Below are 14,519 nucleotides of genomic sequence, written 5' to 3' on the forward strand. Positions count from 1 at the left end.
ACTAGGGATTAGCAGTGCCATGGACCGTGAACTTTGTTGTCTTAAGCTGTAGGGGAAATGGGATGTAGGGGTTTTGGGAGGTTACCCCTAGACCACATGGGCAATAAGCAATTCTAACAAGGATAAACACACTGTAGGATTTTTAACAGGCGTAAACGGAATTACGAAAATTTCAAAAAAAGCTGTCCAACGATTCATATGTAAGGTACGTTAAACTTCGTGGTACCGTTATATTCAAGAAAACATTAAATTCGACATGTATTTAGATACCAGGAGTGACAATAACACCGTACAATAACAACACCGACAACAACTGGAATGAGCTACTTCATCAACAGAAATATATTATTTATTCTCAGCATCGGTTTTATTAACTGTCAAATTTAGTTCACTTTCAAATATACATCGTCATTCACTAAATCAGAATATAACCAAATCCTCAAATTTGACAATTGAAATCTGAAAGAAACTCAAAGTGACCTTTGATAACACATCTGTCATGATCTTAACATTTGATGTCTCGGATTTTTATTTGGTTGCCTTTCAATAAACACGTTGCTGAACAGGTGCGGCCCTTGTATACCATCTTATAATGCGTGCTCTCCCCGTCCTTGACCGTCAAACATTCGTTGTCCTTGGTCTTGCACACTGAAACATGTATGACAGATCACTGCAGTTGATACTCAGTCTGGATGATATATACTCAAGTTAAAAGAAACTAGTGTCATCACAGATTGAATAAGTGTAAGTTGGTCTCAACGCCGCCTTGTATAGCATTTCAGTTATATCACAGCGTGTCAGCTTCTAGTCTCTCTCCCAGACCTGAGAGAATACAACTCAAGCCTGAAATGATTTGGCAAGTCGAGTAAGGATTGTTCTGGGCTCCATTTTGATTTTTTTTTTAATTTTGTAGATATATATTTTTAAATAAAATCAGTTTGTTTCTGGGCCTAAATGTCAGTCAAGTCAGCTTGATGTGGACGTGATAAAGTCTCCACGTTTACCGCTTTGGTGAAACCCACGAGCATGGGTATGGTGCTGACAAACCTAGAAATATAATCGGGGCGAGCCGGGATTCGAACATATAATCATAGGATTCTGGCGTGCCCAAAATTACTTATCAACGTGAGAAAATATGAGAAGAAAGCCAACTCACGAATGCCCACACGGTCGTATATCTTCCCGTAGTGACACATAGACTTGTAGCAGTAGTAGGGACTGGCGGTCTTGTCCCAACTCCCCTCTCCCTGGCCTATGCACTTCCCGTCCTTCTCGCAGCCTGCCCCCAGAAACCAACAGAGGTACCGCTTTGAATATCATTTCAGTGTATCATATGTGTCAGATCAAAGTGACGATTAACATGAGTGTTCTTAAGTAGTTTGTTGACAGACCAAGGATCATAATCGAGGCGAATTGTTATTTTCGAAACCACGACCAGCGGATCCCGGAACAAATAAGGGACGTAAGTCTATGCTCAATTCAAAATATTTTAGATGGGATTTTCTCTCTCCCAAATTCGCATTTAATCAATCCTACATGGCAAATGGTTTCTTATGTTAGAAAATTGGTAAATTAGACAAGCCATGCATATAGTTACGTTTTTGTCTAAATCAATGTGAACATAGTCACTTTTCTTTTAGTACATAAATATTCGATGACGCGGTTTCGACCTTTAGATGTCCTGATGACCAGTCCAGACGAAGGGTCATCCTTCTTCTTGTATTGGCACGTCGCAGTGCCACAGTTGCCGGTGGACATAGGCTTGCCTAACTTGTAGCACTTGTTGTTATAATTGCAATCTAAAAAAACCACATTCATTAATGTTAGTATCCAACATAAAAAAAGTGTCGAACGGTTTCATGTCAGTAAGGTTGCGCCATGTTGACATACTATGTGACGTACGGCTATCTTTAAGCTGAGACCGCCTACGTGGTCTAGTGGTAGAGCGTCCGCCCGGAGAGCGGAAGGTCCGGGGTTCGATCATACCAAAAGACGTTAAAAGATGGTACTTGTTGTTACCCTGTCTGGCGCTCAGCATTAAGGGGCTTAAACAAGGTGTTTATCATAGGTTTGAATTTCAACTGAAAATATCTAAATATATTCGCAATATTATATCCAAAACGTGAACTATGCAGATCAACACTCAAAGAATACTTCTACATGGTTTTATTTTTTTATAATATTATTTAAAAAATTCCACACAAATTCTAAAAATATAAAAATCGCACAATACACAACTGCTAATGGGTATATTAAACATCTTTGTAAAAAAAATAAAGTTCAAAACATATTTACATTTCAAACATGGTTGAAGGGTCATGTGGTTCCAGATTAATTTCTTACCCCAGTCTTCATTAAACCAATTTAGTTTTACACAAATTTACCCAGCCACAGATAACCTTTTTTCAAACTGTTGCAGGAGTGATGACTAAATTGAAAAAAAGTTCATTCAATTTTCAATTACATAAAAACCAAACTTGGTATTCTTTCTTTTGACCCTCAGTTTACAAACGTATTTGTTCAACCTACTTCTAAGATGTTATTTGTCTCAAAATGTATTTCTTTTATAACCAAAAGTCCCATATTCCCGCGACGGCGTGATGACAATGAATCAATTAATTCACATAACACGCACATTAATATCGCCAATTCCAAATATTATATCTACAGATTGCTTTGACTGTCATTTAAACTGTCATTTTTATGCTTGATTACCATATCTTGTGAGATATGTTTAATCTTAATACAGTAAAATACGTTTATAACGAACACGCTTGTAACGAACTGACGGATATTACGAACTTAATTTTTGGTCCCGACCATTTGCTGTATAGATGTTGTATATATGTTTATAACGAACTACGGTTATAACGAACTTAAATTAGTGGTCCATTTGAATTCGTTATAACCGTAGTTTACTGTATAGAGTTTCCTACCCCCAGATTTGAACTTGAAGGGGTTGTTTTTCCCGTTGGGTTGACATACAAAGTCTGAGCAGCCGTGTCGCATGATATCACCCTTCTCCAAACACTTCCTCGTATCTTTGTCTTTGCAGCCTGTAAACAAACAATCATTGAGTGAGGGAGAACGTGAGGGAGGGAGTGAGAGAGGAAAGCCAAGCGTGACGTAGGGTCAAACTCACGTGCATCGAAAGGATGCGGACTGGCAAAGGATGAAAGTCGGAGCCACTTCGAGCCAAGGACCCAAATAAGGTGAGGTGAGGTGAAATTGGGTTTAACGTCACGTCCAAGATTATTGCACTTATATAGCGACGTGCGTGTACGTGTGTGGGTTTGTGTGCCTGCTTGTACTAGTCCGGACTGATGCCGATTTATAGTGCTAGCTCACTGAGATACCATGCCGCAGTTTAACATGAATATCCCACTCAGACACAGTATACTGACTCCGAGCCGACCAGTCCTTGTTTTAGCCCCTTAATGCCGAGCGCCAGACAGGGTAACAAGTACCATCTTTTAACGTCTTTTGGTATGACGCGGCCACTAGACCACGGAGACGGTCTCCCAAATAAGAAGAAAGTGTATTTAATCAATAATGGGACATCATTTGAGAATAGACATGTTGGTTACAGTTTCGCGTAAATCAAGACGCACAAAATCGGTTACAAACTTAATGTCTGGGAGATATAGGAGTGAGTGAGTGAATGTTGTTTGACGCCAGTCACCGAGATTCAAGATTGAAAATCACTCTAGACTGTCTTTGCCTGACAAACCAGTGACTGACAGTATAAGCAATGATTCGCGCCATCAAGATACGATCCGATTGGTCACACCCGATTCCTATATCTATTTATAGCAAGGGGTGCCATGTTTTGATGACAAACATCAGTGTATATACTAATGTTGAAAAATAAGGTAACAAGTAGCATTGGGACCGAAAGACGTTCACTTTTGTGAGAGTTCAATCTTTGGTGTCGCGCGTCGTGATTTGACTGATATTGCAAAGAGCGGCGTAAAAGTCTACTCACTCACTATGTGTTCAATGTATATCTTACATATGGTTTTTTCATTGCCTTGATGAAAAATGCCTGTTATCATGAGGAAGTCTCGTGATATAGCTTGCTTTTCTTTCATTGATAATAGGGGCGGTCGGGTAGCCTAGTGGTTAAAGCGTTCGCTCGTCACGCCGAAGACCCGGGTTTGATTCCCTACATGTGTACAATGTGGGAAACCCATTTCTGGTGTCCCCTGACATGATATTGCTGGAATATTGCAAAAAGCGGCGTAAAACCATACTCAATCAATCATTTATAATATATGACCCCTTAGTTTATTCCATCAGTATATTAAAACTTCTAAGAATTAGTATACAATGTCTAACACACAGTATGGTCATATCTTCCTAAAATTAAAAAAACCCGAACATACAAGAGGATCTCTGAAACGGGGTCGGTGAGACAGTATAATGGAGAAAGTGTTCGCCCGTGACGCTGAAGACGTCGATTCACCATTAGGCGTTATTAAATCAAAGGTAGTCTTGTCGCTATATGTCACAGTGCAACCCAGAGAAGCACATTCTACCTACCAACTTCTATAAGGTAGGAGTGGCAAGACTTCTTGTCCTCGCTGCACTTGTAGGTGTTGCAGTTGCGCTTGTACACGACGCCAGGGTCGATACATTTACCGTCCACCTTGCAGGCTGGCAACGTAAGACGTCATGTTGTACACAGTGAAACCACGTGAACTTAAAAGAACTTAAACTCTATATGGCATTTAAATGGACAATCATCATTAACGTCATCACAATCATCATCATCATCATCATCATAGCATCATCATCGTCGTCGTTATTATAATTATATCATCATCATCATAACGCCATTATTCATTTATTATTATGATTATTATTATTTAATCTCGTTACCTTGAACGCTTACAATAAGATACCAGATGAACGAAATAAACATCCCTAAAACATTATCTCACAAACTGGATTTCCAGAATGACGTCGTTCGGCCTAACGTTTTTCCCCAGCACTGACAATCTGCCACACTCTGGTCGACCTACCTAGCTGGACGTGCTGAATCACTCGATGGGTTGCGTTCACACTGCACCTGTATGTGTTGCAGCCATCTTTAAACTCCTTGTTTGGTGGATAGCATTTCTTCTGCCATGGACATTCTGAAGTGCAATAAACATTGAAGTCAGTGGAATGCATAAGCCTTCTTCTATAAATATACATCATGGTTATGTTAGTTTGTCTTGTTAGAGGGGAGACCGATACCACATGTTTATATAAATTGTCAATGCAAGAGAATAACCATTCTAAATTTTCTCCTGAAACAGATTCCACTTAGCGAAAAGGCAAATTGGTGTTGAAATTATATGAATGGACCTCTGAAAATCAGTGATGACACCAGGTGTTCGCGAAAAGGGTAAACATGTCCTGCCATGAGATAGCACCCGCCATTCATACAATTTGCATAAAAAAGTAAGTCATGTCTTTTCAGAGGGGAGACCAAGGTCATGCTTGTCACGAGGGGCTACTAGTGCTCTCTTGGTCCGTGCTTTCAGAGGGGTGACCGGGACTATGTTATGTTTTCCGAGTACAGAGGTTTTTTATATACTCACCCAGCGATCTTCTCAGCTTCCCACCTAGAGTACAGGTGTACGTTATACACTGCTTGGCATCAGTGATGTTAGACCCGACGTCGTAACACTTCCCCTTGTATGTGCAGCCTGAACAGACAGACATGAATTGCATTGGCTCATATGGAAACAAAGGACACGACCCTGAATACAATCATCAGATGTACTGCAGTAAATAGATTTGTTAATAAACTGCTTGACAATTGCCTGTTCCACAAATCATTCGTTGCTTCGACAATCGCAAGTCTACGTTAAAGCAGGGGAGACATGTAGCTCTACGAGCGCGTGGATCTAAGGAAATGTCAACAGCTTTCTATCATGATGTTAACAACTCACGTCTCGACTAACACCATTAAGTGAATGAGTGTGGTTTTACGCCGCTTTGAGCAATATTCCAGCAATATCATGGCGGGGGACACCAGAAATGGGCTTCACACATGGTAGCCATGTCGGGATCGAACCCGGGTCTTCGGCGTGACAAGCTAACGCTTTAACCGCTAGGCTACCCGACCGCCCCCTAACACCATTAAAGATGAGCTTTTGTGAACAAAATAAGTTTGAAACAAACAATAAACTATCCGTTTTAAAGAAGCTCATGGGAAAAAACGAGCCATTTATGATAAATAATATTAGTTATATTTATAAGATTTTTTTATATATTTGGGAGGACCACTTAAAATGGGTCGTATGGAACGTTCCATGCAGACGTATAGGGACGTTCGACAGATGTACTCAGGTCAGATCGAGAAGCACAATCTTTTATAGGTAGAGCGCCTTTATGGTCTTCGTGTACCTTTGCTTTCCAGGAACAGTTTCCGTGTGCCATTTTCAAACTGGGTACAGTTGTAAGTAGAACAGCCGTGCTTCAGTTTCTCGTTGGGTGGAACACAGCCCAGGTTGGTGTTGCATCCTGATAACATGGATCATGGATATGAATACAGAACATTAGCATCCGCCATGAAATGGGAGAGTGAGTGTGTTGGGTTTAATGCTGCTTTGAACAGTATTTCAGTTATATCACAATGTGTCAGCTTGATGTGGGGTGAAACCCATGAGCACGAGTCTGGTGCAGACAAACCTAGAAACAATCAAAATCAGGGCGAATCTGGGATTCGAACCATCGTAATAGGTTTCTGGCACGTCTTCAGGACGTAACTCTGCACAGTGAACTGGGGCGTCTTATATGACATAACCAGGTGGAAGAAGACCTTGGATGTGTGGATGTGGGTGTGAGTGCTGGTGTGGATGTGGATATGGAATTTGGTGTGAGTGTGGATGTGGGTGTTGATGAAGATGTCGGGGAGTATATGGGGGTGGGGATGGTTCTGGACTGGGTGTGAGTGTCGGTGTTGGGGTGGGGTGTGTGAGTGGGGATGGGTGTTGGGGTTGTTCAGTGACTGGTGTTGGTGATCAAACAGGGTTTATAATAAATCGATTATTCACAGACATCTATAAGGAACAACTCTCTAAACGTTGGTAACGTACCCGCCCACACCGGGTAGAAGCCTGGCCGGTCACCGAAGATGCACTCGTACGTACAACAGCTGGCGTTCAGCCTGTCTCCCGCATTGTAGCATTTACGCTTACTGTCAATACACCCTGAAATAGAAACATAATAATATTACTTCTCCTACCGTATATGTCATTACCATATTCATAACGGATGTGATGCCGGAGTAGAATTAATCCCCATTTATGCTCTACGTGAGACTTAATGCGGCTTAATGGACCGGACATGGCTTTATCATTTATCATATAATATTAACCTGTATATCGTAATAATTAAAATATCAGCTGAAAGTAATATACTCAATAAAGTGTTCATACATTATACACAGTTCCATATCTTTATTAAGAAAAACGACCGGTCAAATATGTACACTCTTATACTACAACAATCAGCACACAGACATAGGTATCATGTTAAGCTCTTGTTCTTGCATGAGGATTGGAACACACGAATACTCGTAACACATCTGAAAGCCTGACCTGCTTGAGTGACTTCTAGCTTCCACTTGATGGACTTGGAGGTCCTGTACTCTTTGCAGGAGTAGTGCATACAGTTCTGTGTGATGTTCACACCCACCTCGAAACACTTGCCACCTCGTGCAGAGCACCCTGCATCACGGAGAGGGATTGAGTGAGTGAGTGCGCTGTTTGTTTTGTCATCCGTGGCAAGTTTCTAACAAGTGTGGGCATCAAGAATTGGATTCCCACATTGGATGCACATGGGGATCTAATAAGGGTCTTGTGTCGGCTTGGGGATGCACGATTTAACCACAAGGCTGCCTAGTCAAGCGACACTATATACAGGGTTGTAGAGGCTCCTTGTGAAACACAATATCCCTTTATAATGAGGTACGCAACGTTTCGGAGTATATACTTACTCCTTCACCGGCTGAAGGAGTAAGTATATCCTCCGAAACGTTGTGTTCCTTATAATAAAGAAGTTGACATCCATAAATTCTCTTCCGTATTTGTAAATGTTATTTAAAGACTTGACAACATCCCTATCTGTATGAGTTCCAAAAACAATTTGCTTTGATATCAGTCGGACCGCCCTGAATGTCCAGGTGAGATTAAATCAGATGTCGACCATTGGATAACAGACGTGTGTATTTTGGGGAGAGTTTAAAAACGATATGGTGTGTCCCAGATAATACTGGCAAAAGATAACTGGGCTTCTGGTTTGAAAATTACACACAAAAAACAACTGTTCGGCTCTTTTTTCCGAGCAAAGTAGTGTAGTGTTGAAGAGTGAATTTGCCTATAAAGCTAACAAAATTCCCAGGGACGGTCCCTCAAACAATATTTGAGTTTAGCTGGAGTGTGCTTGCCAATGTGAAATAGAATGCAGTGTCTATATACATGTAACGTACAGCAGTTCATGTCGTTATTTGTCAATAACAAAAGCATTGTCTACGATGCATCCTGCTCACCTCCTTTGACGACACTGAGTCCGCAGGCAGACCTTGTTCTGTCGCAGTTGAGAGTGATGCACCCCTGGGTGACGTTCTGGCCCTGGGGGATGCAGTGCCCATGACCATCGGAACACCCTGGAACAAACACAACCAGTCTCAGCAACATGTTACAACAACAGGGACCGACACTTCTGTACAAGTGACAGAATGAGTTTTGTTTTACGCCGCTTTTATCAATATTCCAGCATAATCACATCGAGGGACACCAGACACGGGCTTCACTCATTGTTCCCATGTTGGGAATCGAACCCGCCTCTTCGGCGAAACGAGCGAACGCTTTAACCACAAGGCTACCCCACCGCCCCTGTGTACAATGTCTGGATATAACAGGTTCTGTGGGGATAGCGACTACAACAGTTCCATAAGCAAGGTAATAGGACAAGTACAAAGACATGGCATGACATTCAAAACGAGGACATGACATATCATGACAAGTACACCAAATTTTAACATAAAGGACATGGGGACCGTCTGAACAAACTGTAACAATGTTGACATCAGGGAGCGTTTCAATACAACCAACAGCAGAGCTATAAGGGGCCATCAAAACAAAGGGTAACATTGGCGGTGATTTCAGCGACCTGAACAAATAAAAAACAAGTGACCGTCTGGTCAAAAGACATAACTACACGGGGAGTTCCCCGTAACGGAACCATACCATACGACAGACGGGACTGAATTATACGTTAACACAGACCCTGACAATCTGAATCACACATACTAACAGTCTTATATAATGTCTGCTGTAGGAGGGAGTGAGTGAGTATGGCTTTACGCCCCTTTTAGCAATATTCCAGCAATATCACAGGGGGGTACCAGAAATGGGCTTCACCCTTGTATTCATGGAATCGAACCCGGGCTTTCGGCGTGACGAGCTAACGCTTTAACCACGAGGCTCCCCCACCGCCCCTCTGCTATAGGAAACAGGGTGTCCAGTATACTAGAACCACTTAATACTAGGGCCTGAAAGACAATTGGGACCTTCTTCTCACAAACCTTGTTGCAGCGTTGTGTACAAGCACAGTTGAACAGTCACTATGTCCATGAAATTGACATTCCGGCGTACTGTAGGTGGTTTTCGTGACAATAACTCTAAGGCGACCAACCATGACAGTACAAGCTTGAATAATCATTTGAGCAATAAAACTGTGGGATGTTCTCCCCAATATCGAAAAACGCCGCAATACCGAGGTCACAGCGAGAAACACATTGACTATTCTATACATGGCAGCTTGAACAATATAACACAGCGTCATCACGCATCATGCACAGGAACAATATCACTATTTCCACCACACGTTGGGTTTTTCAAACTGAATGAGGGAGCGTCATCGAGTATCATGTTTAGAAATCCGACCAATGAAACCAGTATTGTGTATTTTTACCTGCTCTTATCACCTCGAAGCCGGCAAGTCCCGTGACCTTGTCCTCCTGGCATTGGGATTGGTAACACCCTTTCACCTTGGTGTAGTTCAAGGGCACGCACTGATCTTTGTCTCGACAACCTTAAAATAAATAGAAGTGAGTGAGTGAGTATGGTTTTACGCCGCTTTTAGCAATATTGCAGCAATATCACGGCGAGGGACACCAGAAATGGGCTTCACACATTGTACACATGTCGGGAATCGAACCCGGGTCTTCGGCGTGTCGAGCGAACACTTTAACCACTAGGCTACCCGACGCCCCTGTATAGCGAGATAATCAGATCAGAGTGACCATGATTACGATTCTTGATCATAAGGTTAGATTTTGGTAAACGACATTTCGAGTTCAAGATAACGTGGTTTCTTTAAAACATTCAACATTAAAAGAAACAGCTTGGGATAATTCACAGACACGCCTTGGAAACATGGGCAAGTAACACAGATGCTTCATACCCAAACCCATGTCGGCGATCTCGAAGAAGGCAGTTTGCGTTTTGTTGTCGTAATTCCTGACACACAACTTCATCTTGCACGTCTCCCCCACCATGTCCGTCCACGACTCGTTCTCAAGCCGACACTTCAGGCTCACGTCGTCCATACAGCCTGCAACCACAACGACGGGGAGATATTGAACGATAGAATTTGGTATTTAGTCGAGTAGGAAATAGTTTATAGTTTGATGGCAACCGGTGATAACCTAGGTTAAATGATTTCCGCATAGGATTAACTGTCAGAATGTTAAATGTCATAATGTGCTGACTGGGAGATCTACTGTGTGGCCATGTCAAGGACAAAGCAGGTTTCAAGGGAAGTAAGTATGTTTGAAAAGAACATACTGTTTTATGGGAGTGCTGCCATACGGCTCTAACGGTGCGTTCTTGGTAACCATCCTAACAACCTCGCCCTCCTGCATCCTAATACCCTCTCCATCCTTAAACTGCATCCATCCTAACACCCATAGCAATCATACATCCTCTCCCTCCTCAACCTGCATCCATCCTAACACCCATAGCAATCATACACTCTCTCCATCCTACTTTCCTACCATCCCAACACCCATAGCAACCATACACTCTCTCCATCCTACCCTCCTACCATCCTAACACCGATAGCAACCATACACTCTCTCCATCCTACTTTCCTACCATCCCAACACCCATAGCAATCATACACTCTCTGCATCCTATCCTCCTACCATCCCAACACCCATAGCAACCATACACTCTCTCCATCCTACTTTCCTAACATCCTAACACCCATAGCAACCATACACTCTCTCCATCCTACTCTCCTACCATCCTAACACTCATAGCAACCATACACTCTCTCCATCCTACTCTCCTACCATCCTAACACCCATAGCAACCATACACTCTCTCCATCCTACTCTCCTTCCATCATAACACCCATAGCAACCATACACCCTCTCCATCCTACTTTCCTACCATCCCAACACCCATAGCAATCATACACTCTCTGCATCCTACCCTCCTACCATCCTAACACCCATAGCAACCATACACTCTCTCCATCCTACTTTCCTAACATCCTAACACCCATAGCAACCATACACTCTCTCCATCCTACTCTCCTACCATCCTAACACTCATAGCAACCATACACTCTCTCCATCCTACTCTCCTACCATCCTAACACCCATAGCAACCATACACTCTCTCCATCCTACTCTCCTACCATCATAACACCCATAGCAATCATACACTCTCTCCATCCTACTCTCCTACCATCCTAACACAATAGCAATCATACACCCTCTCCATCCTACTCTCCTACCATCCTAACACCCATAGCAATCATACAACCTCTCCATCCTACTAACCTACCACCCTAACACTCATAGCAATCATACACCCTCTCAATCCTACCCTCCTACCATCATAACACCCATAGCAGTCATACACCCTCTCCATCCTACCCTCCTACCATCCTAACACCCATAGCAACCATACACTCTCTCCATCCTACTTTCCTACCATCCTAACACCCATAGCAATCATACACTCTCTCCATCCTACCATCCTACCATCCCAACACCCATAGCAATCATACACCCTCTCCATCCTACCCTCCTACCATCCCAACACCCATAGCAATCATACACCCTCTCCATTCTACTCTCCTACCACCCTAACACCCATAGCAATCATACAACCTCTCCATCCTACTCTCCTACCACCCTAACACACATAACAATCATACACTCTCTCCATCCTACCCTCCTACCATCCTAACACCCACAGCAATCATACAACCTCTCCATCCTACTTTCCTACCATCCTAACACCCACAGCAATCATACAACCTCTCCACCCTACTTTCCTACCACCCTAACACACATAACAATCATACACCCTCTCCATCCTACCCTCCTACCATCCTAACACCCATAGCAATCATACACTCTCTCCATCCTACTTTCCTACCATCCCAACACCCATAGCAATCATACACTCTCTCCATCCTACCCTCCTACCATCCTAACGCCGATAGCAACCATACACTCTCTCCATCCTACTTTCCTACCATCCCAACACTAAAGCAATCATACACTCTCTCCATCCTACCCTCCTACCATCCTAACACCGATAGCAACCATACACTCTCTCCATCCTACTTTCCTACCATCCCAACACCCATAGCAATCATACACCCTCTGCATCCTACCCTCCTACCATCCCAACACCCATAGCAACCATACACTCTCTCCATCCTACTCTCCTACCATCCTAACACCCATAGCAACCATACACTCTCTCCATCCTACTCTCCTACCATCCTAACACCCATAGCAACCATACACTCTCTCCATCCTACTCTCCTACCATCATAACACCCATAGCAATCATACACTCTCTCCATCCTACTCTCCTACCATCCTAACACCAATAGCAATCATACACCCTCTCCATCCTACTCTCCTACCATCCTAACACCCATAGCAATCATACAACCTCTCCATCCTACTAACCTACCACCCTAACACTCATAGCAATCATACACCCTCTCAATCCTACTCTCCTACCATCATAACACCCATAGCAGTCATACACCCTCTCCATCCTACCCTCCTACCATCCTAACACCCATAGCAACCATACACTCTCTCCATCCTACTTTCCTACCATCCTAACACCCATAGCAATCATACACTCTCTCCATCCTTCCATCCTACCATCCCAACACCCATAGCAATCATACACCCTCTCCATCCTACCCTCCTACCATCCCAACACCCATAGCAATCATACACCCTCTCCATTCTACTCTCCTACCACCCTAACACCCATAGCAACCATACACCCTCTCAATCCTACCCTCCTACCATCATAACACCCATAACAATCATACACCCTCCCCATCCTACCTCCCACCATCCTTACACCCATAACAATCATACAACCTCTCCATCCTACTCTCCTACCATCCTAACACCCATAACAATCATACACCCTCTCCATCCTACCCTCCTACCATCCTAACACCCATAGCAATCATACAACCTCTCCATCCTACTCTCCTACCATCCTAACACACATAGCATTCATACAACCTCTCCATCCTACTTTCCTACCGTCCTAACACCCATTGCAATCATACAACTTCTCCATCCTACTCTCCTACCACCCTAACACTCATAACAATCATACCCTCTCTCCATCCTACCCTCCTACCATCCTAACACCCACAGCAATCATACAACCTCTCCATCCTACTTTCCTACCATCCTAACACCCACAGCAATCATACAACCTCTCCATCCTACTTTCCTACCGTCCTAACACCCATTGCAATCATACAACCTCTCGATCCTACTCTCCTACCACCCTAACACACATAACAATCATACACCCTCTCCATCCTACCCTCCTACCATCCTAACACCCATAACAATCATACACTCTCTCCATCCTACTTTCCTACCATCCCAACACCCATAGCAATCATACACTCTCTCCATCCTACCCTCCTACCATCCTAACGCCGATAGCAACCATACACTCTCTCCATCCTACTTTCCTACCATCCCAACACTAAAGCAATCACACACTCTCTCCATCCTACCCTCCTACCATCCTAACACCGATAGCAACCATACACTCTCTCCATCCTACTTTCCTACCATCCCAACACCCATAGCAATCATACACTCTCTGCATCCTACCCTCCTACCATCCCAACACCCATAGCAACCATACACTCTCTCCATCCTACTTTCCTAACATCCTAACACCCATAGCAACCATACACTCTCTCCATCCTACTCTCCTACCATCCTAACACCCATAGCAACCATACACTCTCTCCATCCTACTCTCCTACCATCCTAACACCCATAGCAACCATACACTCTCTCCATCCTACTCTCCTACCATCATAACACCCATAGCAATCATACACTCTCTCCATCCTACTCTCCTACCATCCTAACACCAATAGCAATCATACACCCTCTCCATCCTACTCTCCTACCATCCTAACACCCATAG

At 43.3% G+C, this 14,519-nt stretch overlaps 1 protein-coding gene across 1 annotated transcript in view; it reads right to left on the minus strand.

Annotated features, from left to right (window-relative positions):
* Positions 1 to 314: 314 nt before the first annotated feature.
* LOC124131060 overlaps positions 315 to 14,519 on the minus strand; it is a 34,076-nt gene continuing 19,871 nt past the window's right edge. The window contains exons 11-23 of the mRNA XM_046494146.2: positions 10,465 to 10,614; positions 9,973 to 10,092; positions 8,546 to 8,662; positions 7,596 to 7,724; positions 7,092 to 7,205; positions 6,400 to 6,516; positions 5,589 to 5,696; positions 5,025 to 5,138; positions 4,543 to 4,656; positions 2,937 to 3,056; positions 1,671 to 1,799; positions 1,157 to 1,279; positions 315 to 648 (exon numbers count right to left, since the gene is read on the minus strand). Of these exons, the coding sequence (XP_046350102.2) occupies positions 506 to 648; positions 1,157 to 1,279; positions 1,671 to 1,799; positions 2,937 to 3,056; positions 4,543 to 4,656; positions 5,025 to 5,138; positions 5,589 to 5,696; positions 6,400 to 6,516; positions 7,092 to 7,205; positions 7,596 to 7,724; positions 8,546 to 8,662; positions 9,973 to 10,092; positions 10,465 to 10,614 (1,598 nt within the window). The 3' untranslated portion in view covers positions 315 to 505. The remainder of the gene's footprint in view (positions 649 to 1,156; positions 1,280 to 1,670; positions 1,800 to 2,936; positions 3,057 to 4,542; positions 4,657 to 5,024; positions 5,139 to 5,588; positions 5,697 to 6,399; positions 6,517 to 7,091; positions 7,206 to 7,595; positions 7,725 to 8,545; positions 8,663 to 9,972; positions 10,093 to 10,464; positions 10,615 to 14,519) is intronic.

Source organism: Haliotis rufescens, unplaced genomic scaffold (assembly GCF_023055435.1).
Source record: "Haliotis rufescens isolate VD_foot unplaced genomic scaffold, xgHalRufe1.0.p SCAF_20, whole genome shotgun sequence".
Classification (NCBI taxonomy): Eukaryota; Metazoa; Mollusca; class Gastropoda; order Lepetellida; family Haliotidae; genus Haliotis; species Haliotis rufescens.